The following is a 26,869-nucleotide window of genomic DNA, read 5'->3' as shown; positions in this document are numbered from 1 at the left end:
ACATCAACACACATGACCGACATGGGAAGGTCACCTTACAGGGAACAATGGAGGGTCATTTCTGTCATGGTTTCATCTAATAAGATTCTGATGGTTTAATTTAATAAGATTCTGATGGTTTAATTTAATAACTTACTGATGGTTTAATTTAATAACATACATACTGATGGGTTCATCTAATAAGATACCTAACTAGAAAGACAGTCATTGACCCACTGCCACCCCTGCTTCAGACTCTCCCCTCCCCTCCCCTCTCCTCTCCTCTCCTCTCCTCTCCTCTCCTCTCCTCTCCTCTCCTCTCCTCTCCTCTCCTCTCCTCTCCCCTCCCCTCCCCTCCCCTCCCCTCCCCTCCTTTCCTTTCCTTTCCTCTTCTCTCCACTCATCTCCCCTCCCCTCCCCTCCCCTCGCCTCGCCTCGCTTCGCCTCGCCTCCTCTCCTCTCCTCTCCTCTCCTTCCCTTTCCTCTCCTCTACCCTCCCCTCAGTCAGAGAGAGATGCCTGACTGTGTCCCCACCAATTACCCCCAACGAACTGGAACAACTCTGACCTTTGGATCAACAACGTTCAGCCTTCATACATCTGAGGGCCCACTATTGTGTGTGTGTGTGTGTGTGTGTGTGTGTGTGTGTGTGTGTGTGTGTGTGTGTGTGTGTGTGTGTGTGTGTGTGTGTGTGTGTGTGTGTGTGTATGTGTGCGTGCGTGCGTGCGTGTGTGTAAGTGTATGAGTGTGCATATATAGAGATTTAGCTTCTTCCGTCCTATCCAAACTCAGCATCGTAAATCCCAAACACATGAGTTGACGCCAAAGTCACAGTCACCAATTAAAAGTGCCCCTCGCTGTTAAAATGGAGAACCATTTAAGACAGAAAGAGGGTACCAATTTAGGACAGGGAGTGGGTATCATTTAGGACAGGGTAGAGGGTATCATTTAGGACAGGGTAGAGGGTTTAATTTAGGACAGGGAGGGGGTACCATTTAGGACAGGGAAGAGGGTTTAATTTAGGACAGGGTAGAGGGTACCATTTAGGACAGGGAAGAGGGTTTAATTTAGGACAGGGTAGAGGGTACCATTTACAACAGGATAGAGGGTATCTTTTGGGACAGGGTAGAGGGTTTAATTTAGGACAGGGCAGATGGTACCATTTACAACAGGGTAGAGGGTTTAATTTAGGACAGGGTAGAGGGTATCTTTTACGACAGGGTAGAGGGTATCTTTTGGGACAGGGTAGAGGGTTTAATTTAGGACAGGGTAGAGGGTACCATTTACGACAGGGTAGAGGGTATCTTTTGGGACAGGGTAGAGGGTTTAATTTAGGACAGGGTAGAGGGTACCATTTACGACAGGGTAGAGGGTATCTTTTGGGACAGGGTAGAGGGTTTAATTTAGGACAGGGTAGAGGGTACCATTTACGACAGGATAGAGGGTATCTTTTGGGACAGGGTTAGACTAGCACAGTGCTAGTCTAGCAGGGTCATCAGACATTGTTTTGGTTCAGCCCTGCAGCTCTGTCCTAACTCTTCCTATGCCAGCTAATATTCTGCCACGTCACAGTTACAGACTTCATCTGAAGTGACAGGGTGTACAAAGGTCCTCCCTCTTGAGGTCGGGGCCAGAAGAACGAACTCAATCAAACAAACAATCATTCAAATCTATTTATGAAGCCCTTTTAAATAATTAACATCTATTTATGAAGCCCTTTTAAATAATTAACATCTATTTATGAAGCCCTTTTAAATAATTAACATCTATTTATAAAGCCCTTTTTTAAATGGTCTAAAAACTAACAAAGACGGCGCCGGAGAACAAGGCTGACGTTTTACGTATTCCTAACCAATTGTGTTTTTTGTTTATTTGCGTTGTTTGTAACTTATTGTTTTTACTTATTTTATACATAATGTTGCCGCTACCGTCTCTTATGACAGAAAATAACATCAGGACATCAGGACTGTGATTACTCACCATGGACTGGCAAAATCCTTTTTTCCCTTTAACGAGTCTGACGAGCCCGACGTGAATGTTATTCTGCTTTCTCGGGAACAGGCCCAGATCCCCGTCATTTGCATGAAGAGGAAGCGGAGAAAAAGGGGCCAGAGGGCGGGCTGCTTTCTGAGAATTTCCTTCCATTCTGTTAGCAAACGTACAATCTTTGGAGAATAAAATCGATGACCTACGAGGAAGATTAAACTACCAACGGGACATTCAAAACTGTAAAATGTTGTGCTTCACGGAGGTGTGTCTGACTGACGACACTATCAACACACAGCTGGCTGGTTATATGCTGTACCGGCAGGACAGAACAGCGGCGTCTAGCAAGACAAGGGGCGGCCGACTATGTCTTTTTGTAAATAACAGCTGGTGCACGATATCTAAGGTCTCGAGGTTTTGCTCGTCTGAGTTAGAGTATCTCATGATAAGCTGTAGACCACACTATCTACCTAGAGAGTTTGCATCTGTATTTTTTTGTAGCTGTCTATTTACCACCACAGACTGATGCTGGCACTAAGACCGCACTGAATGAGCTGTCTTCCGCCATGAGCAAACATGAGAGCACCAGCTGTTCCGGAAGACAGTGTGATCACGCTCTCCAAAGCCGATGTGAGGAAGACCTTTAAACAGGTAAACAATCACAAGGCCGCAAGGCCAAATGGATTACCAGGACGTGTACTGTGATCACGCTCTCCGTAGCCGATGTGAGTAAGACCTTTAAACAGGTCAACAATCACAAGGCCGCAGAGCCAGACAGATTACCAGGATGTGTACTGTGATCACACTCTCCAAAGCCGATGTGAGTAAGACCTTTAAACAGGTCAACATACTCAAGGACGCAGGGCCAGACAGATTACCAGGACGTGTACTGTGAGCATGCGCTGACAAACTGGCAAGTGTCTTCACTGACATTTTCAACCTGCCCCTGACTGAGTCTGTAATACCAACATGTTTCAAGCAGACCACCATAGTCCCTGTGCCCAAGAACACTAAGGTATCCTGCATAAATGACTCGTAGCACTTACGTCTGTAGCCATGAAGTGCTTTGAAAGGCTGGCCATGGCTCACATCAACACCATCATGCCAGAAACCCTAGACCCACTCCAATTCGCACACCGCCCCAACATAACCACAGGTGACGCAATCTCAATCGCACTCCACACTGCCCTTTCCCACCTGGACAAAAGGAACACCTATGTGAGAATGATATTCATTGACTACAGCTCAGCGTTCAACACCATAGCGCCCTCAAAGCTCATCAAAAAGCTAAGGATCCTGGGACTAAACACCTCCCTCTGCAACTGGGTCCTGGACTTCCTGACAGGCCGCCCCAAGTGGTGAGGGTCGGTAACAACACATCCGCCACGCTGATCTTCAACAAAGGGGCACCTCAGGGGTGCGTGCTCAGTCCCCTCCTATACTCCCTGTTCACTCATGACTGCACGGCCAGGCATGACTCCAAAACCATCATTAAGTTTGCAGATGACACAACAGAGGTAGGCCTGATCACCGACAACAACGAGACAGCCTGTTGGGAGGAGGTCAGAGACCTGGCCGTGTGGTGCCAGGACAACAACCTCTCTCTCAACGTGATCAAGACAAAGGAAATGATTGTGGACTACAGGAAAAGGAGGGCCAAGCACGCCCCCATTCTCATCGATGGGGCTGTAGTGGAGCAGGTTGAGAGCTTCAAGTTACTTGGTGTCCACATGAGCAACAAACTAACATGGTCCAAGCACACCAAGACAGTCGTGAAGAGGGCATGACAAAACCTATTCCCCCTCAGGAGACTGAAATCATTTGTCATGGGTCCTCAGATCCTCAAATGGTTCTACAGCTGCACCATCAAGAGCATCCTGGTTGCATCACCGACTGCAAGGCAATACAGAGGGTAGTACGTACAACCCAGTACATCACCGGGGCCAAGCTTCCTGCCATGCAGGACCTCTATACCAGGCGGTGTCAGAGGAAGGCCCTAAAAATTGTCAAAGACTCCAGCCCCCCTAGTCATAGACTGTTCTCTCTGCTACCACACGGCAAGCGGTACCGGAGCGCCAAGTCTAGGTCCAAGACGCTTCTAAACAGCTTCTACCCCCCCAAGCCATAAGACTCCTGAACACATAATCAAATGGCTACCCAGACTATTTGCATTGCCCTTCCCCCCTTCCCCCTCTTTTACACCACTGCTACTCTCTGTTGTTATCATATATGCATAGTCACTTTAATAACTCTACCTACATGGACATACTACCTCAACTAACCGGTGCCCCCACACATTGTTTCTGTACTGGTGCCCCCCCTGTGTTTAGTTTGGCTGTTGTATTCAGCATTTCACTGTAAGGTCTACTACACCTGTTGTATTCAGCATTTCACTGTAAGGTCTACTACACCTGTTGTATTCAGCATTTCACTGTAAGGTCTACTACACCTGTTGTATTCAGCATTTCACTGTAAGGTTCTACTACACCTGTTGTATTCAGCATTTCACTGTAAGGTCTACTACACCTGTTGTATTCAGCATTTCACTGTAAGGTCTACTACACCTGTTGTATTCAGCATTTCACTGTAAGGTTCTACTACACCTGTTGTATTCAGCATTTCACTGTAAGGTCTACTACACCTGTTGTATTCAGCATTTCACTGTAAGGTCTACTACACCTGTTGTATTCAGCATTTCACTGTAAGGTTCTACTACACCTGTTGTATTCAGCATTTCACTGTCAGGTCTACTACACCTGTTGTATTCAGCATTTCACTGTAAGGTCTACTACACCTGTTGTATTCAGCATTTCACTGTAAGGTTCTACTACACCTGTTGTATTCATCATTTCACTGTAAGGTCTACTACACCTGTTGTATTCAGCATTTCACTGTGAGGTCTACTACACCTGTTGTATTCAGCATTTCACTGTAAGGTCTACTACACCTGTTGTATTCAGCATTTCACTGTAAGTTCTACTACACCTGTTGTATTCAGCATTTCACTGTAAGGTCTACTACACCTGTTGTATTCAGCATTTCACTGTGAGGTCTACTACACCTGTTGTATTCAGCATTTCACTGTGAGGTCTACTACACCTGTTGTATTCAGCATTTCACTGTGAGGTCTACTACACCTGTTGTATTCAGCATTTCACTGTAAGGTCTACTACACCTGTTGTATTCAGCATTTCACTGTAAGGTCTACTACACCTGTTGTATTCAGCATTTCACTGTAAGGTCTACTACACCTGTTGTATTCAGCATTTCACTGTAAGGTCTACTACACCTGTTGTATTCAGCATTTCACTGTAAGGTCTACTACACCTGTTGTATTCAGCATTTCACTGTAAGGTCTACTACACCTGTTGTATTCAGCATTTCACTGTAAGGTCTACTACACCTGTTGTATTCAGCATTTCACTGTAAGGTCTACTACACCTGTTGTATTCAGCATTTCACTGTAAGGTCTACTACACCTGTTGTATTCAGCATTTCACTGTAAGGTCTACTACACCTGTTGTATTCAGCATTTCACTGTAAGGTCTACTACACCTGTTGTATTCAGCATTTCACTGTAAGGTCTACTACACCTGTTGTATTCAGCATTTCACTGTAAGGTCTACTACACCTGTCGTATTCAGCATTTCACTGTGAGGTCTACTACACCTGTTGTATTCAGCATTTCACTGTAAGGTCTACTACACCTGTTGTATTCAGCATTTCACTGTGAGGTCTACTACACCTGTTGTATTCAGCATTTCACTGTAAGGTCTACTACACCTGTTGTATTCGGCATTTCACTGTAAGGTCTACTACACCTGTTGTATTCGGCATTTCACTGTAAGGTCTACTACACCTGTTGTATTCAGCATTTCACTGTAAGGTCTACTACACCTGTTGTATTCAGCATTTCACTGTAAGGTCTACTACACCTGTTGTATTCAGCATTTCACTGTAAGGTCTACTACACCTGTTGTATTCGGCGCATGTGACTAACAACATTTGATTGAAATCATTAAAACCTACTTAACCTTTTAAATCAGCAGTTGTCCCAAAGTGTTGTCACAACTCCTCTCTCTCAATCTGAATCAAACATGAGAGATCTTACTTAAATGCAGGCTGTGAGAGAAACCACATGCTCCCAATTACAGTAGCAGTAATTCACTTCTCTTCGGTCATTCTCCTGTCTTCCCTGAGCCAGGCTGTGACAGGGTAATAGCAGAGAGGCAAACCACAGAATGTGTGTGAACGGTTAAACTTAATGAGAGAGCCAGAGCACCACAACTTCTTACACCAGCAGAGAAGAGAAGAGAGAAAGAGAGAGAGAGAGAGAGAGAGAGAGAGAGAGAGAGACACACAGAGAGACAAACAGAGAGAGACACACAGAGACAGAGAAACAGAGAGAGAGAGAGAGAGAGAGAGAGAGAGAGACACAGAGAGAGACACACAGAGAGAGACACAGAGAGAGACACACAGAGACAGAGAAACACAGAGAGAGAGAGAGAGAGAGAAAGACACACACAGAGAGAGACACAGAGAGAGACACACAGAGAGAGACACACAGAGACAGAGAAACACAGAGAGAGAGAGAGAGACACACAGAGACAGAGAAACACAGAGAGAGACACACAGAGAGAGAGACAGAGAGAAAGAGAGAAAGAGAGCGAGAGAGCACACTGCCCACAAAATGAGGTGGAAACTGAGCAGCACTTCCTAACCTCCTGCCAAATGTATGACACATATTTCCCTCAGATTACACAGACCCACAAAGAATTCGAAAACAAATCCAATTTTGATAAACTCTCATATCTACTGGGTGAAATACCACAGTGTGCCATCACAGCAGCAAGAAAAGGGCAACCAGTGAAGAACAAACACCATTGTAAATACAACCCATATTAAGATGTATTTATTTTCCCTTGAACTATTTGCACATAATATGATATTTAAAATGTCTTTATTATTTTGGAACTTTTGTGAGTGTAATATTTACTGTTAATTTATATTGTTTATTTCACTTTTGTTTATTATCCATTTCTGTAAGGTTTGACGCTGGTAGACGAGAAACAAATACAGGGAGTGAACATTTCTCTGAACACCTCAACTCCTGTCCTGTACTGGAGTCTCTGAACACCTCAACTCATGCCTTATACTCTCATCCAATCACTGCTGCCCTTCCCAACACTGTAAGCAGCCCTATCATTCCCATTCCCCATATTATTATTTTCTTTACAATAAATGTCTTTATTAAACATGTTGGGTTAAAATAATTTGTCATTGATGTTTCTTTTTCGAATTCACTTTGTAGTTCGGTCCATGCATATACCCCGGGTCTTCCATCCTCGGTCCACGCATATACCCTGGGTCTTCCATCCTCGGTCCACACATATACCCCGGGTCTTCCATCCTCGGTCCACACATATACCCCGGGTCTTCCATCCTCGGTCCACACATATACCCCGGGTCTTCCATCCTCGGTCCACACATATACCCCGGGTCTTCCATCCTCGGTCCACACATATACCCCGGGTCTTCCATCCTCGGTCCACGCAAATACCCTGGGTCTTCCATCCTCGGTCCACACATATACCCCGGGTCTTCCATCCTCAGTCCACACATATACCCTGGGTCTTCCATCCTCGGTCCACACATATACCCCGGGTCTTCCATCCTCGGTCCACACATATACCCTGGGTCTTCCATCCTCGGTCCACACATATACCCCGGGTCTTCCATCCTCGGTCCACACATATACCCTGGGTCTTCCATCCTCGGTCCACACATATACCCCGGGTCTTCCATCCTCGGTCCACACATATACCCTGGGTCTTCCATCCTCGGTCCACACATATACCCCGGGTCGTCCATCCTCGGTCCACGCATATACCCCGGGTCTTCCATCCTCGGTCCACACATATACCCTGGGTCTTCCATCCTCGGTCCACACATATACCCTGGGTCTTCCATCCTCGGTCCACACATATACCCCGGGTCTTCCATCCTCGGTCCACACATATACCCTGGGTCTTCCATCCTCGGTCCACACATATACCCCGGGTCGTCCATCCTCGGTCCACGCATATACCCCGGGTCTTCCATCCTCGGTCCACACATATACCCCGGGTCTTCCATCCTCCTGAATGTTTCATGTCACCAGCCTCCACGTCCGTAAGAAATATGTTTCCCATGCAAATAAAGCCCCTTCAATTGAATTGAAATTTATTTGAGAGAGAGAGAACTCCAAAGCCACATCATGAGGCAGGAAGTGAGTTTGGAATAACATTACAATGCTTTTCAGAGTGGCCACAGCCATCTATAACAGGTTCTCGCTCTAAATTCAATTCAATTCAAGCTTTATTGGCAACATGTGTTTACACCGCCAGAGCAAGTGAACTAGATATTAAACAAAAGTGAAAATAAACAACAAAAACGAACAGTAAACATTGCACTCACAAAAGACATTTCAAATGTCATATTATGTATATTTTCAGTGTTGTAACGATGTGCAAATAGTTAAAGTACACAAGGGAAAATAAATAAGCATAAATATGGTTTGTATTTAGAATGGTGTTTGTTCTTCACTGGTTGCTCTTTTCTTGTGGCAACAAGTCACAAATCTTGCTGCTATGATGTCACACTGTGGAATTTCACCCAGTAGATATGGGAGTTTATCAAAATTACTTTTGTTTTTTAATTATTTGTGGGTCTGTGTAATCTGAGGGAAATATGTCTCTCTAATATGGTCATATATTTGGCAGGAGGTTTAAGAAGTGCAGCTCAGTTTCCACCTCATTTTGTGGGCAGTGAGCACATAGCCTGTCTTCTCTTGAGAGCCATGTCTGCCTACGGCGGCCTTTCTCAATAGCAAGGCTATGCTCACTGAGTCTGTACATAGTCAAAGCTTTGCTTCAGTTTGGGTCAGTCACAGTGGTCAGGTATTCTGCCACTGTGTCCTCTCTGTTTAGGGTCAGTTTGCCTTTGGCCTAGATTTTTGTTTATTCTTTCCAATGTGTCAAGTAATCATCTTTTTGTTTTCTCATGATTTGGTTGGGTCTAATTGTGTTGCTGTCCTGGGGCTCTGTGGGGTGTGTTCGTGTTTGTGAACAGAGCCCCAGGACCAGCCAGGTTAATTTCTCTGTAGGTGATGGCTTTGTTATGGAAGGTTTGGGAATCGCTTCCTTTTAAGTGGTTGTAGAATTTAACGGCTCTTTTCTGGATTTTGATAATTAGTGGCTATCGGCCTAATTCTGCTCTGCATGCATTATTTGGTGTTTAATGTTGTACACGGATGATATTTATGCAGAGTCTCAATTTGGTGTTGATCGCATTTTGGGAATTCTTGGTTGGTGAGCGGACCCCAGACCTCCCAACCATAAAGGGAAATGGGTTCTATAATGGATTCAGATATTTTTTGCCAGATCCTGATTGGTCGAATTGTATGTTTCTTTTGATGTATGTATCGTTTGTTGTGTGCTCTAGGGCAACGGTGTCAGCGTCTAGATGGAATTTGTATTTGTCGTCCTGGCAACTGGACCTTTTTTGGAACACCGTTATTTTGGTCTTACTGAGATTTACTGTCAGGGCTCAGGTCTGACAGAATCTGTGCAGAAGATCTAGGTGCTCCTTGTTGCTCAAGGTTGGGGACAGACGCACCAGATTCTAGTAGGGTGAGGCCGGGTGCTGTTGACTGTTCTAGTGCCAATTTGCAGATATATACAGTTGAAGTCGGAGGTTTACATACACTTAGGTTGGAGTCATTAAAACTCGTTTTTCAACCACTCCACAAATTTCTTGTTAACAAACTATAGTTTTGGCAAGTCGGTTAGGACATCTACTTTGTGCATGACACAAGTAATTTCTCCAACAATTGTTTACAGACAGATTAGTTAATTTATAATTCACTGTTTGGAGGAAAAAGGGGGAGGCTTGCTAGCCGATGAACACCATCCCAGGGGGTGGCAGCATCATGTTGTGGGGGTACTTTGCTACAGGAGGGACTGGTGCACTTCACAGAATAGATGACATCACGAGGATGGTAAAATTATGTGGATATTTTGAAGCAACATCTCAAGACATCAGTCAGGAAGTTAAAGCTTGGTTGCAAATGGGTCTTCCAAATGGACAATGACCCCAAGCATACTTCCAAAGTTGTGGCAAAATGGCTTATGGACAACAAGGTCAAGGTATTGGAGTGGCCATCACAAAGCCCTGACCTCAATCCTATAGAAAATGTGTGGGCAGAACTGAAAAAGCGTGTTCGAGCAAGGAGGCCTACAAACCTGACTCAGTTACACCCGCTCTGTCAGGATGAATGGGCCAAAACTCACCCAACTTATTGTGGGAAGCTTGTAGAAACGTTTGACCCAAGTTAAACAATTTAAAGGCAATGCTACCAAACACTAATTGAGTGTATGTAAACTTCTGACCCACTGGGAATGTGATGAAAGAAATAAAAGCTTAAATAAATCATTCTCTCTACTATTATTCTGACATTTCACATTCTTAAAATAAAGCGGTGATCCTAACTGACCTGAGACAGGGAATTTTTACTAGGATAAAATGTATTGAGTTTAAATGTATTTGGCTAAGGTGTATGTAAACTTCCGATTTCAACTCTAATTGGAGAATCCAGTGGGTTCTGGTAGTCTTTAATAGTTGATTCTAAGATTTGTATTTGATCATATACTGTTTATGTTTTTGCTGTCTGATCTTTGTGAAGGCGCAGGCTCAGGTTTTCTGGGTCTCTATGTTTTTGGTTGGATAGGTTTCTCAATTTCTTTCTTCGGTTTTTGCATTCTTCATCAAACCATTTGTCATTGTTTATTTTCTTAGGTTTTCTGATTTGATAGGGAAGTTGAGAGGTCAAATATACACTAACGTTCAAAAGTTTGGGGTCACTTAGAAATGTCATTGTTTTTCAAAGAAAAGCACATTTCTTGTCCATTAAAATAACATCAAATTGATCAGAAATACAGTGTAGACATTGTTAATGTTGTAAATGAGAATTGTAGCTGGAAACGGCTGATTTTTTTATGGAATATCTACATAGGCGTACAGAGGCCCATTATCAGCAACCATCACACCTGTGTTCCAATGGCACGTTGTGTTAGCTAATCCAAGTTTATTATTTTAAAAAGGCTAATTGATCATTAGAAAAGCATTTTGCAATTGTGTTAGCACAGCTGAAAACTGTTGTTCTGATTAAAGAAGCAATAAAACTGTCCTTCTTTAGACTAGTTGAGTATCTGGAGCATCAGCATTTCTGGATTTAATTACATGCTCAAAATGACCAGAAACAAATAACTTTCTTCTGAAACTCGTCAGTCTATTCTTGTTCTGAGAAATGAAGGCTATTCCATGCGAGAAATTGCCAAGAAACTGAAGATCTCGTACAACGCTGTGTATTACTCCCTTCACAGAACAGTGCAAACTGTCTCTAACCATAGAAAGAGGAGTGGGAGGCCCCGGTGCACAACTGAGCAAGAGGACAAGTACATTAGAGTGTCTAGTTTGAGAAACAGATGCCTCACAAGTCCTCAACTGGCAGCTTAATTAAATAGTACCCGGAAAACACCAGTCTCAACGTCAACAGCGGAGAGGCGACTCTGGGATGCTGGCCTTCTAGGCAGATTTGCAAAGACAAATCCATTGATCTCAGACTGGCCAATAAAAATAAAAGATTAAGATGGGAAAAAGAACACAGACACTGGACAGAGGAACTCTGCCTAGAAGGCCAGCATCCAGGAGTCGCCTCTCCACATCTGCATTGCTTTGCGTTTATGGTTTTTGTATGAACACTTAGTGTCGTCTGCTGATGTCAGGGCTTTACTACAAATGCAAAGAGGAAAGAGTATAACTGTTCAGTTGAACCACTGAATCACAACCGTCTGTGATGGAGAGTTGAGGGACCTCTGGGGTCAGCTGAAGGTAGAGAGCTAGTCTCGGGTAACCAGATATCACACCGTAAACATTCTGGGGTTTTGGGCTAGTACAGAACCCGACGCCATTCACTGTAGGTTCTAATGTAAACAGACATCAGGCTGTTAGTGGACTAACTCACTGTGAGAGAAAATAAATGTTTGTAATAGAGCCTTAAGGTGGTAGCGAACCTTTAGCCCTTACGGAGTAAACAGTAGGGAACAGACTGCCTCACCTCCAACGAACTGTATCCCCCCGGCCACACGTCCGACGGTCCTGGAGATGAGGTCAGAGATGCAACATCCCATGAGGGCTGTGAGGGCCACCAGGAGCAGCAGACCACAGCCCACGCCCGTCACCACCGTACAGATCCTCCACTCCAGACTAGGTATCCCCTGGAAGGAAGCATAGCGCCCACACTGCTCCAGGATCACTGTGGCCTGGCTCTCCTCGTCGCGCACCGGGTACGAGCACCGTCGGAAGGTGCCGAACGAGACCGGCTTGTCCATCTGGGAACCGAGCAGCCAGTAAGGCATGAAGAAGCCGACACAGGAGGCCGCGGCGCAGAGCAGGGAGAGGAGGGTCCAGATTATACCGGCACAGGTCAGGCTGGAGGCCATGGCGATTGATGGGTAAAAAGTTCACTATTATATAACTAGAAGACTAAGTTGCCAGAATAGACAAAAAAAAAGGAGATTTAGCTTTTGTTGTGCTCTTGACTCCACCACAGACTACCAGCATGTCTCTGTCTCTCCCCTCCTACTGACTGACTTCTGTCCCCTGCGGAGAGAGAGAGAGAGAGAGAGAGAGAGAGAGAGAGAAAGAGAGAGAGAAAGAGAGATGGAGAGAGAGTGAGAGAGAGTAGACTGTAAAAAATAGAGACTCAAAACATCATGATTGTGTAATGAAACCATTAAAAGCAGTGCACCTAATCTGAGATCTGGTGTTTGAACGTAAACCCAATGTAAGTGATATGTTACACAGAAAACGTTTACTGAACAAAAATATTAACGCAACATGCAACAATTTCTACAATTTTACAGAGTTACAGTTCATACGATCAGTCAATTAAAATACATTCATTAGGGCCTAATCTATGGATTTCACATGACTGAGCAGGGGTGCAGCCATTGGTGGGCCTTGGAGGGCATAGGCCCACTCACTTGGCAGCAAGGCCAACCACTGAAGAGCCAGGTCCAGCCAATCAGAATGAGTTTTCCCCCACAAAAGGGCTTTATTACAGACAGAAATACTCTCCTCAGCACTTTTACTTGAGTCATTTTCTATTTCTATTTTCTATTTTCTTTTAGTCAAGTATGACAATTGGGTCAAACTTTTCACCACTGCCATTTTAGCCTTTAGCCTGTAGCTTCGGCCCTTTTAGCCTTTAGCCTGTAGCTTCGGCCCTTTTAGCCTTTAGCCTGTAGCTTCGGCACTTTTAGCCTTTAGTCTGTTGCTTCGGCCCTTTTAGCCTTTAGCCTGTAGCTTCGGCCCTTTTAGCCTTTAGCCTGTAGCTTCGGCCCTTTTAGCCTTTAGCCTCTAGCTTCGGCCCTTTTAGCCTTTAGCCTGTAGCTTCGGGCCTTTTAGCCTTTAGCCTGTAGCTTCGGCCCTTTTAGCCTTTAGTCTGTAGCTTCGGCCCTTTTAGCCTTTAGCCTCTAGCTTCGGCCCTTTTAGCCTTTAGCCTCTAGCTTCGGCCCTTTTAGCCTTTAGCCTGTAGCTTCGGCCCTTTTAGCCTTTAGCCTGTAGCTTCGGCCCTTTTAGCCTTTAGCCTGTAGCTTCGGCCCTTTTAGCCTTTAGCCTCTAGCTTCGGCCCTTTTAGCCTTTAGCCTGTAGCTTCGGCCCTTTTAGCCTTTAGCCTGTAGCTTCGGCTCTTTTAGCCTTTAGCCTGTAGCTTCGGCAATTTTAGCCTTTAGCCTGTAGCTTCGGCCCTTTTAGCCTTTAGCCTGTAGCTTCGGCCCTTTTAGCCTTTAGCCTGTAGCTTCGGCCCTTTTAGCCTTTAGCCTGTAGCTTCGGCCCTTTTAGCCTTTAGCCTGTAGCTTCGGCCTACCACACCACGTTACCGCATCCCACCTTTGACCAGCTTCATTCATGTATATATATATATATATAATATGCATTTTGCATATTGCTTTTGATATGTTTAATCATTGTACAGTATATTCATATTGCAATGTATTAATATTAAATCAGTTAATAACTTAATTACAGAATAATAATAATCATAATAATAACCATTTCTCTCCCTGCAGAAAACATATATATACATACTACGTTACCCACAGGCTGGCCAATCCTAACCACAGCCAATCAAGACAAGCCAATCACAGACTAATGTCAAATGAACTGTCAATCCTATCATCTAACGGTACTGTGATTCAATACATCTGAACAACCTTCCCATGTACAGTCATGACTCAGGTCAGCGACATCAGCATAATGGATAAGCTGGTGGTTCGCATCGAACTCTGGGCTGAAGTTTTGTATGAGTGCTACTGCTAACATTAGTGCTACTGCTAACATTAGTGCTACTGCTAACATTAGTGCTACTGCTAACAGTAGTGCTACTGCTAATATTAGTGCTACTGCTAACATTAGTGCTACTGCTAACATTAGTGCTACTGCTAACATTAGTGCTACTGCTAACATTAGTACTACTGCTAACATTAGTGCTACTGCTAACATTAGTACTACTGCTAACATTAGTGCTACTGCTAACATTAGTACTACTGCTAACATTAGTGCTACTGCTAACATTAGTGCTACTGCTAACAGTAGTGCTACTGCTAACATTAGTGCTACTGCTAACATTAGTACTACTGCTAACATTAGTGCTACTGCTAACAGTAGTGCTACTGCTAACATTAATGCTACTGCTAACATTAGTGCTACTGCTAACATTAGTGCTACTGCTAACATTAGTACTACTGCTAACATTAGTGCTACTGCTAACAGTAGTGCTACTGCTAACATTAGTGCTACTGCTAACATTAGTACTACTGCTAACATTAGTGCTACTGCTAACATTAGTGCTACTGCTAACATTAGTACTACTGCTAACATTAGTGCTACTGCTAACAGTAGTGCTACTGCTAACATTAGTACTACTGCTAACATTAGTACTACTGCTAACATTAGTGCTACTGCTAACATTAGTGCTACTGCTAACATTAGTGCTACTGCTAACATTAGTGCTACTGCTAACATTAGTGCTACTGCTAACATTAGTGCTACTGCTAACAGTAGTGCTACTGCTAACATTAGTACTACTGCTAACATTAGTGCTACTGCTAACATTAGTACTACTGCTAACATTAGTGCTACTGCTAACATTAGTGCTACTGCTAACATTAGTACTACTGCTAACATTAGTGCTACTGCTAACATTAGTGCTACTGCTAACATTAGTACTACTGCTAACATTAGTGCTACTGCTAACATTAGTGCTACTGCTAACATTAGTACTACTGCTAACATTAGTGCTACTGCTAACATTAGTACTACTGCTAACATTAGTGCTACTGCTAACATTAGTACTACTGCTAACATTAGTGCTACTGCTAACATTAGTGCTACTGCTAACATTAGTACTACTGCTAACATTAGTGCTACTGCTAACATTAGTACTACTGCTAACATTAGTACTACTGCTAACATTAGTGCTACTGCTAACATTAGTACTACTGCTAACATTAGCAGTCATTGCCTGTATCCCCCCCCCCACCCCCCATGAATTTGAAATATAATGCCATATGTTCCTTGACTTTGAAGAATGTGAATATGATAAATATACCTTCCAGATCTTTGAACTGTCTTAGTTTATCAATAGCCTGTTAATGCTTTGTTGTCATTCGATCATTTGAAGATAAAGCATTTACAGCTTCAAAATCATGTCTTGAAACAAAGTATTTTTTGTATTGATTATTTACTATCCAGGGACAAACTTAATAATTTGTATTTTCACAAAAACAATCATTTTTTCTGTATCCTTTTTTTTAAAAGCATAAATCTGTACATTAGACCGTTTGGATTTGTCCAATGAGGAGGTTACCAGAACACCATATTAGAGCAGGGAACATACAAAAAGAGGGACTTCAATTTAACAGTGTTTAGAAGAAGGGTATCTAATTCTTCTTCTATTTTGGAAACAACAAAATAGTGTTTTCAACCTTTTTTTCCTGGTTAGTGCTCTCAGTCTTCTACACAACTCTTGATTACGTGGTGTTACAACACACCATGGTATATTCCAGAACTCCTTAGGATGACCTTTTCTCAAATCTGTCTCATAACCAATATTCCCTGTAAGCTACGCATGGTACTACGCGCAGCTCCCCTGGGACTGCTGTGCAGAAGAAATATGAGCCCCTATAGAGAAGCACGGAAATTAACTTGACCTTTCTAGAGTTTTCCCCCCTTTAGTTAACACTATCAACATGTCCCTTTACTGTGGGAATTGTGAATGAATCAATGCAAATATTAGCCACTTTCAATGCAACATACCGAAACAAAACGAACTTTGCAAGACTTAGTATGCAAAACAAACTATGCAAGAGTTTTGTTTTGTTGTAGGCACAACGCATCAGAGTAGGATTCTATTGCATTGACACACACGACTCAGACCGTACTCTACACAGACCAGTGCGGCATAACCAATCAGAGATGCAATAGGCCTATATGCAAATAGACCATTGCCATATGTGGATGTGTGCCATTCACTGTGAACTGGACTGTGTTCACAGCATGAGCGGTCGTGAGTAGATGAGCTTGTTTTGAGATCAAACTGAGAGCTGAGACTGAGAGTCCACATTTGTTCATATCCTTTGCTAGTTAGTGAGTTATTAGCCCAGTTATAAACCATTTGTGGTCAGCAGTGGGTGAGTGATTGCTTCTTACAAGAGCATTTTTTTTATTATTAAAAGGGGCAGTGCTGTATTTTGAGAAAGGCTTGGATAAGCTAAGTAGTCAATAAACAGAGTTTTTGTCTGATTATCTGTAATAATGGCATGGGCATAATAATGCCTTTAATTTTGTAAAGTGGTTTCTTGCATCAAACAACACAACAACATGTTCAGTCTCCACCTCGTCTGAAGGACAAGTGGAGAAACAGGTTAATGTCAAGGCCTGCATGATTTTTTTTTTCTTCACCCCAACAGATCCACAGATTGAGCAATCTGTACTTCTCTCCACAATGCCCTCCCCCACTTGGACAAAAGGAACACCTATGTGAGAATGCTGTTCATTTATTATAGCTCAGCGTTCAACACCATAGTGCCCACCAAGCTCATCACTAAGCTCGGGAACCTGGGACTTCCTGACAGGCCGCCCCAAGGTGGTGAGGGTTGGCAACAGCACATCCGCCACGCTGACACATGGCAGAGCTGAGGGCGAGCGAGCGTCTTGCCGGTTCCTGCTCAACTTGCTTTTTTTATGGCTATTTTTTGTCAATTTTTACTTTGTTTGCTCAGAATGTTCGTGCAAATATTTCCTACGACCGACAAACACTTCTGGAACATGAATCGGAAGCTACACACATCTCTCAGCACCCCAGAGCTGGAATACAACATTAACTCCTTTGTTTCACGCACAGCGGTCATTACCTGTTGCTCCTGATCAAGATGACCTAAGGCAGCGCCGGCGACGAAGATGAGGAATCAAAGGGGGACTCCAAGCTGAAAAGACAGGCTACACAGCCTCCTCTTCCTAGTAACCTGATAGTTTATGTTCCATTGATGAGACATTAACCAATGTGAACTCAGAGCAAGGCTTCAATCGCAGAAGGCCATCAGGGAATGTTGTGACTTTGTTTTTACTGAGACGTGGCTTTACGGACCATACGCTCAACCAGAAGGTCAACTCTGCTATTCAACCAGAAGGCTTCTCAATATTCAAATGGATTGCACGGCGGCTTCTGGTAAGAGTCTGGGGGATCAATTCCTGGTGTACCGAATTTGAAAACATTGCGAGCTCCTGTTCACCTGACCTGGAGTCTTGACGCTAAAATGCAGACCCCACTATATGTCGAGGGAATGCACTTGTGTTATTATCACAGCAAGGCGGCTCTTAGCGAACTGTACAAGATCATTAGTCAGGAAAAAAATCCTGTCACCAGGAAGCAATCTTCATTTTAGCGGTGACTTTAACCAAGCCTGTCTAAAACCATTTTTCCCAAAATATCACCAACATGTAGGATTCAGAGACAATGTATACACAAACATCTGTGACGTGCCCCCGCATCTGCCAATCAGATCATGTCTCTCTGTTCTTAATCCCCGCCTACAAGCAGCAACTCAAGAGGAAGGCACCAACACAAGGAATAGTGAGGCGCTGGACAGAGGAGGCAGACTCAATGCTGCAGGACTGTTTTGAGAATACTGAGTGGAATACGTTCAAACTCATCCACCCAGGACTCATCCATCAACATTGTGGAATATACATAGTCAGTTACAGGCTTCAATAGGAAATGTGTTGATGACGTTGTGCCCACAATAACAATCCAGACATACCACCAACCATAGCCGTACCATGCTGAGAGCCCGTACTGCAGCAGTAACAATGTCGGCAGAATGAAACCAGATGACTCGTACAAGGCAAGCAGGTAGAAGCTCCGCAAATTCAAAAAGACAATACAGACTCAAACTTGAATTGATGTTCGACAACTCAAAGACTTGCGTTGCATGTGGCAAGGACTACAGACTATCACAAGACTACAAAGGCAAATCCATCTGTGCGGTTCCCACCGAAGCCTCCCTCCCCAGACGAGCTTAACACATTCTATGCGCGCTTCGAAGGCAGACAATACCGAGCCATTCAGGAAGACTCTCGCTGTTCCGGACGACCAGGTGCTTTCAGTCTCCGAGGCTGACGTGAGGAAAACTCTCAAATAGAGTGAATACTCACAAAGCCGTCGGCCCAGATAGCATCCTTGGCCGCATCTTTAGAGTGTGTGCTGAACATCTTCGATCTGTCCCTGTTCCAGGCTGTAGTCTCCACCTGCTTTAAGGAGACCACCATTGTCCCAGTGCCCAAAAAAAACATGGTGACATGCCCATATGACTATCGCCCCGTCGTGCTAACCTCGGTCATCCTGCAGTGCTTACAGAGGCTGGTCATGGCCTAAGGCCAGCATGCCAGACACCCTGGACCCTCTCCAATATGCCTACCGCTCCAACAGATACACAGAAGATCCCATTTCCATCGCTGGTCACACGGCCGTAACACATCTGGACAAGAGGGACACCAATGTGAGAATGCTGTTCATTGACTACAATTCAGCCTTCAACACTATGGTTCCCTCCAAGTTCGACAGCAAGCTCAGAGCCCTGGGTCTGGACACCACCCTCTGCAACTGGACACTGGACTTCCTGATGGGTAGACCACAGGCTGTGAGGATTGGCAACAACACCTCACATTGACCCTTAACACAGGTGCCCCCCAGGGGTGTGTCCTCAGTCCTCTGCTATACTCCCTGTTCACCCACGACTGCGTAGATTTGCATGACACCACCTCCATCATCAAGTTTGATGACGACACCAAGGTTATAGGCCTAATAACGAACAACGACGAGTCAGCCAATAGGGAGGAGGTAAGTGAACTGGCATTGTGGTGTCGTGACAACTACCTCTCCCCTCAACGTCAGCAAAATAAAGGAGTTGATTGTTGACCTCAGGAAGCAGAGGATGCCCCTAATCCACATCAACGGGACTACAGTAGAGAGAGTCACAAGTTAAGTTCCTTGGCGTCCACATGGTCCGCCATGCCGCCCCGGGGTTCTCTCCAAATACTACCACTGCAACATCGAGAGCCTCCTGACCCGTTGCATCACGGCCTGGTACAGGAATTGCTCCATCCACAAATGCAAGGCCCTACAACAGGTGGTAAAAACAGCCCAGTACATCACTGGGACCGTGCTCTGACCCACCCAGTGCCTGAGGATGGTATGCAGCATCATCGAGGACACCATACACCCCATTCCATGAGCTATTCTCTCCCTTACAGTCGGGCAGACGGTATCGGAGCATGAGGTCTGATACCAACAGGTTCAAAGACAGTTTCTATCTACAAGTCATCAGACTGCTGAACACTTGAACCGGACTGACCACCTGCTCCGATTCTCTGCACCTTAGCACACATGCGCTCACTCATGCACACACACACACACACACACACACACACACACACACACACACGAGGTCACCAGGCCGCTCATTATTACGCACATCTGTCACCAGCACCTCATCAGACTCACCTGGACTCCATCATCTGCCTGATTACCTTCCCTATATCCATCACTCCCTTTGGTTCTTCCTGCCTGATTACCTTCCCTATATCTGTCACTCCCTTTGGTTCTTCCTACCTGATTACCTTCCCTATATCTGTCACTCCCTTTGGTTCTTTCCTGTCTGATTACCTTCTCTATATCTGTCACTCCCTTTGGTTCTTCCTACCTGATTACCTTCCATATATCTGTCACTCCCTTTGGTTCTTTCCTACCTGATTACCTTCCCTATATCTGTCACTCCCTTTGGTTCTTTCCTGTCTGATTACCTTCTCTATATATGTCACTCCCTTTGGTTCTTCCTACCTGATTACCTTCCCTATATCTGTCACTCCCTTTGGTTCTTTCCTACCTGATTACCTTCCCTATATCTGTCACTCCCTTTGGTTCCTTCCTGCCTCCTCCCTATATCTGTCACTCCCTTTGGTTCTTTCCTACCTGATTACCTTCCCTATATCTGTCACTCCCTGTGGTTCTTTCCTGTCTGATTACCTTCTCTATATCTGTCACTCCCTTTGGTTCTTCCTACCTGATTACCTTCCCTATATCTGTCACTCCCTTTGGTTCTTTCCTACCTGATTACCTTCCCTATATCTGTCACTCCCTTTGGTTCCTTCCTGCCTCCTCCCTATATCTGTCACTCCCTCTGGTTCCTTCCTGCCTCCTCCCTATATCTGTCACTCCCTTTGGTTCCTTCCTGCCTCCTCCCTATATCTGTCACTCCCTCTGGTTCCTTCCTGCCTCCTCCCTATATCTGTCACTCCCTCTGGTTCCTTCCTGCCTCCTCCCTATATCTGTCACTCCCTTTGGTTCCTTCCTGCCTCCTCCCTATATCTGTCACTCCCTTTGGTTCCTTCCTGCCTCCTCCCTATATCTGTCACTCCCTTTGGTTCCTTCCTGCCTCCTCCCTATATCTGTCACTCCCTCTGGTTCTTTCCTGCCTCCTCCCTATATCTGTCACGCCCTTTGGTTCTTTCCTGCCTCCTCCCTATATCTGTCACTCCCTTTGGTTCCTTCCTGCCTCCTCCCTATATCTGTCACTCCCTTTGGTTCCTTCCTGCCTCCTCCCTATATCTGTCACTCCCTTTGGTTCTTTCCTCAGGCGTTATTGTTTCGTGTTTCTTGTTTTGTTCCTCGTGTTATTTATTATTAAAGTCACTTGATTCCCAACTCCCAGTGTTCAAGTTACACGCTGCTACCAGACTGTTATTATACTGCTCAATTTCTACACTTGCCCCCCCATCTCCCCACTTCCCTGATACACGTGTAAATATTGGGACTATAAATTACGCCTTCCTGTATTACACTAATGAGAAAATGTTTATTATATTCTACTGAGACATTTACTTTATGTTCATATACTTAGTTTTATGATGACTTATTGTTGTTGCATTTTCGAAGAAAGAACCTGCAAACAAGTATTTTGTTGTACAATGTATACCATGCGTATCCCGTAGATACGACTAATAAAACCGGAAACACGGGGGCCCCTCAGGGGTGCGTGCTTAGTCCCCTCCTGTACTCCCTGTTCACCAACCGACTGTGGCAGTGCACGACTCCAACACCATCATTAAGTTTGCTGACGACACAACGGTGATTGGCCTGATCACAGACAACGATGAGACAGCCTATAAGGAGGAGGTCAGTGACATGGCAGTGTGGTGTTGCCAGGACAACAACCTCTCCCTCAACGTCAACAAGAGAAAGAAGCTGATGGTGGACCTCTATACCAAGCGGTGTCTAAGGAAGTCCCTAAAAAATTGTCAATGACTCCACCCACCCAAGTCATAGACTGTTCTCTCTGCTACCACACGGCAAACAGTACCGATGCACCAAGTCTGGAACCAACAGGACCCTGAACAGCTTCTTCCCCCCAAGTTAAAAGACTGCTAAATAGTTAACCAATAGCTACCCGGACTATCTACATTGACCCGTTTTGCACTAAAACTCTTTTGACTGCTGTTACTGTTTATTATCTATCCTGTTGCCTAGTCCCTTTATCCCTACCTATATGTACATATCTACCTTAATTACCTCGTACCCCTGCACATCGACTCAGTACTGGTACCCCATGTATATATCCATGTTATTACCTCGTACCCCTGCACATCGACTCAGTACTGGTACCCCATGTATATAGCCAAGTTATTACCTCGTACCCCTGCACATCGACTCAGTACTGGTACCCCATGTAAATAGCCAAGTTATTACCTCGTACCCCTGCACATCTACTCAGTACTGGTACAGTATATAGCCAAGTTATTACCTCGTACCCCTACACATTGACTCGGTACTGGTACAGTATATAGCCAAGTTATTACCTCGTACCCCTGCACATCGACTCAGTACTGATACAGTATATAGCCAAGTTATTCCCTCGTACCCCTGCACATCTACTCAGTACTGGTACAGTATATAGCCAAGTTATTACCTTGTACCCCTGCACATCTACTCAGTACTGGTACCCCATGTATATAGCCAAGTTATTACCTCGTACCCCTGCACATCTACTCGGTACTGGTACAGTATATAGCCAAGTTATTACCTCGTACCCCTGCACATCGACTCAGTACTGGTACAGTATATAGCCAAGTTATTACCTCGTACCCCTGCACATCTACTCGGTACTGGTACAGTATATAGCCAAGTTATTACCTCGTACCCCTACACATCTACTCAGTACTGGTACAGTATATAGCCAAGTTATTACCTTGTACCCCTGCACATCTACTCAGTACTGGTACAGTATATAGCCAAGTTATTACCTCGTACCCCTGCACATCTACTCGGTACTGGTACAGTATATAGCCAAGTTATTACCTCGTACCCCTGCACATCTACTCGGTACTGGTACAGTATATAGCCAAGTTATTACCTCGTACCCCTGCACATCTACTCGGTACTGGTACAGTATATAGCCAAGTTATTACCTCGTACCCCTGCACATCGACTCAGTACTGGTACCCCATGTAAATAGCCAAGTTATTACCTCGTACCCCTGCACATCTACTCAGTACTGGTACAGTATATAGCCAAGTTATTACCTCGTACCCCTGCACATCGACTCAGTACTGGTACAGTATATAGCCAAGTTATTACCTCGTACCCCTACACATCTACTCAGTACTGGTACAGTATATAGCCAAGTTATTACCTCGTACCCCTGCACATCGACTCAGTACTGGTACAGTATATAGCCAAGTTATTACCTCGTACCCCTGCACATCTACTCAGTACTGGTACAGTATATAGCCAAGTTATTACCTCGTACCCCTGCACATCGACTCAGTACTGGTACAGTATATAGCCAAGTTATTACCTCGTACCCCTACACATCTACTCAGTACTGGTACAGTATATAGCCAAGTTATTACCTTGTACCCCTGCACATCTACTCAGTACTGGTACAGTATATAGCCAAGTTATTACCTCGTACCCCTGCACATCTACTCAGTACTGGTACAGTATATAGCCAAGTTATTACCTCGTACCCCTGCACATCTACTCAGTACTGGTACAGTATATAGCCAAGTTATTACCTCGTACCCCTGCACATCTACTCGGTACTGGTACAGTATATAGCCAAGTTATTACCTCGTACCCCTACACATCTACTCAGTACTGGTACAGTATATAGCCAAGTTATTACCTCGTACCCCTGCACATCTACTCGGTACTGGTACAGTATATAGCCAAGTTATTACCTCGTACCCCTGCACATCTACTCGGTACTGGTACAGTATATAGCCAAGTTATTACCCCGTACCCCTGCACATCTACTCGGTACTGGTACAGTATATAGCCAAGTTATTACCTCGTACCCCTGCACATCTACTCGGTACTGGTACAGTATATAGCCAAGTTATTACCTCGTACCCCTGCACATCTACTCGGTACTGGTACAGTATATAGCCAAGTTATTACCTCGTACCCCTGCACATCTACTCAGTACTGGTACAGTATATAGCCAAGTTATTACCTCGTACCCCTGCACATCTACTCAGTACTGGTACAGTATATAGCCAAGTTATTACCTCGTACCCCTGCACATCTACTCGGTACTGGTACAGTATATAGCCAAGTTATTACCTCGTACCCCTGCACATCTACTCAGTACTGGTACAGTATATAGCCAAGTTATTACCTCGTACCCCTACACATCTACTCAGTACTGGTACAGTATATAGCCAAGTTATTACCTCGTACCCCTGCACATCTACTCGGTACTGGTACAGTATATAGCCAAGTTATTACCTCGTACCCCTGCACATCTACTCAGTACTGGTACAGTATATAGCCAAGTTATTACCTCGTACCCCTGCACATCGACTCAGTACTGGTACAGTATATAGCCAAGTTATTACCTCGTACCCCTGCACATCTACTCAGTACTGGTACAGTATATAGCCAAGTTATTACCTTGTACCCCTGCACATCTACTCAGTACTGGTACAGTATATAGCCAAGTTATTACCTCGTACCCCTGCACATCTACTCGGTACTGGTACAGTATATAGCCAAGTTATTACCTCGTACCCCTGCACATCTACTCAGTACTGGTACAGTATATAGCCAAGTTATTACCTCGTACCCCTGCACATCTACTCAGTACTGGTACAGTATATAGCCAAGTTATTACCTCGTACCCCTACACATCTACTCAGTACTGGTACAGTATATAGCCAAGTTATTACCGTGTACCCCTGCACATCTACTCGGTACTGGTACAGTATATAGCCAAGTTATTACCTCGTACCCCTGCACATCTACTCGGTACTGGTACAGTATATAGCCAAGTTATTACCTCGTACCCCTGCACATCTACTCGGTACTGGTACAGTATATAGCCAAGTTATTACCTCGTACCCCTGCACATCTACTCGGTACTGGTACAGTATATAGCCAAGTTATTACCTCGTACCCCTGCACATCTACTCGGTACTGGTACAGTATATAGCCAAGTTATTACCTCGTACCCCTGCACATCTACTCGGTACTGGTACAGTATATAGCCAAGTTATTACCTCGTACCCCTGCACATCTACTCGGTACTGGTACAGTATATAGCCAAGTTATTACCTCGTACCCCTGCACATCTACTCGGTACTGGTACAGTATATAGCCAAGTTATTACCTCGTACCCCTGCACATCTACTCAGTACTGGTACAGTATATAGCCAAGTTATTACCTCTTCACTGTTAGTCTACACATGTTGTTTACGAAGCATGTGAAAAATAACATTTGATTTGAGTTAGCAAGTCGGGAAATGTCCGAGTTTTCTACCTCTGACTAGCAAGTGAACGCGGCACCATTCACAAGAGCAAAAACACTGTTCCAAATAAATATGAAAAAGAGGCAAAATCATATATGCTATTTACAAAATAAAATATGCAATGCGTCTATCTCACTTTATTCAAATCAATTCTCACACAACTTCAGCTTTCTGCGTGGGCAGAATTCTACCAAGCAGAGAGAAAGAGCACGCAAGACTGAGCGCATCAAAGACAATTGAGAATGTAACACAAAGGGGATTCATCATTTTTTCTTCTTCTTCCATTCCTCCCATAATTCATTCACAAATGCCTATTAATCTTGGTTTACGGTCTCCAATTCATTTTAGGTTTACAGTCTCCGGTGTAACGTAGCCAGCCTATTGGCTTGCAATACTGGCGAGATGATGATGCTCTGGTGAAAAAACCCGTAATAATCACGAATAGGCGATAACTGTTCCTTACATTTTTACGCAGACGAATGTTATTTGCACTAGACTAGTAGATTATTAAAATTACTTTGATACGCTATTTATCAAGTATGGTCAACTACTCCGGAGTCCGTATGGTGGAATGCACAGAGAAGCCCGTGTAGGACGTGAAGAGGGGGACGGGGACAAGCCTGTGTGACAAAACTCTACTCGGGTAAAGAATAAACAATATACAAGTCTAAGAATGTTTCCAAATACACGACAAAGTAACACAGAAAAAGACAACTTAGCCTACATGATGAACGACTTGGTTGTTAGATTAGTCTTCTGGTCTTAATATCCCAATCGCGGAGAAAACCGAAAACTGAAACTAACTTCACAGATCGACTAACAAAAAAAATCCCAAAATAATTATCCCCAAAATAAGTAATGGTATCGGTAAAAAAAAAAAAAAAAAAGCTGTAACTTTCAGCGTTGATGAGCAATGTAGTAGTTGGCAATAGAGATCCCCAAATATGTTATCTTGCTGTGAGCAGTGAAAGAGCAACGCTGCGGACAGAGCTGGAGTTGGAGCTGACGCCAGCCGCGGAAACACATCCAGACTGCTGTGAGCGGAGAGTCTGTGAAACACGCTCTACAGGGGAACATCAATCACACCAACGTCCATCCAGGGGCGGCCGTGCGGCTCCGAGTACAGCTGCCAGCGTGTAGTTCTAAAAACCGGAAATGACGAAGCATTTTCTACCATAGTTCGTTGGCCATAGAGCTCGCCAGCGTGTAGTCCTAAAAAACGGAAATTATTTACCTGTGCTTCGTTCAGCCATTCATACCTATAGACTAAGTTAATAGGGATTTTGGAATAAAGGCCTAAAATAAGGTCGGAGGTTAATTAACACAGGATAATATCAGTCAGTTAATATAGCCTTTAATAAGAATGATGCTTGTATGTGTTTAAGAAACACATATAATGCTTAAAATGGTCTGCTTACCAGCTTGAACAAAAAAAACG

General features: G+C 44.2%; 1 protein-coding gene across 3 annotated transcripts in view; it reads right to left on the bottom strand.

Annotated features, from left to right (window-relative positions):
- LOC110508109 (LHFPL tetraspan subfamily member 6 protein) overlaps positions 1-26,591 on the bottom strand; it is a 149,184-nt gene extending 122,593 nt beyond the window's left edge. For all 3 annotated transcript variants that reach the window (XR_016492531.1, XR_016492532.1, XM_036964714.2), the window contains exons 1-2: positions 26,156-26,591; positions 12,122-12,666 (exon numbers count right to left, since the gene is read on the bottom strand). Coding sequence is in view for 1 of the 3 variants with exons in the window: in XM_036964714.2 (XP_036820609.2) it covers positions 12,122-12,506 (385 nt within the window). In the remaining 2 variants the exon portion in view is untranslated. The remainder of the gene's footprint in view (positions 1-12,121; positions 12,667-26,155) is intronic.
- Between the last annotated feature and the right edge of the window lie 278 nt (positions 26,592-26,869).

Source organism: Oncorhynchus mykiss, chromosome 27 (assembly GCF_057628025.1).
Source record: "Oncorhynchus mykiss isolate SJ-2025 chromosome 27, ASM5762802v1, whole genome shotgun sequence".
Classification (NCBI taxonomy): Eukaryota; Metazoa; Chordata; class Actinopteri; order Salmoniformes; family Salmonidae; genus Oncorhynchus; species Oncorhynchus mykiss.
This window is presented reverse-complemented; position numbering and strand designations above follow the sequence as displayed.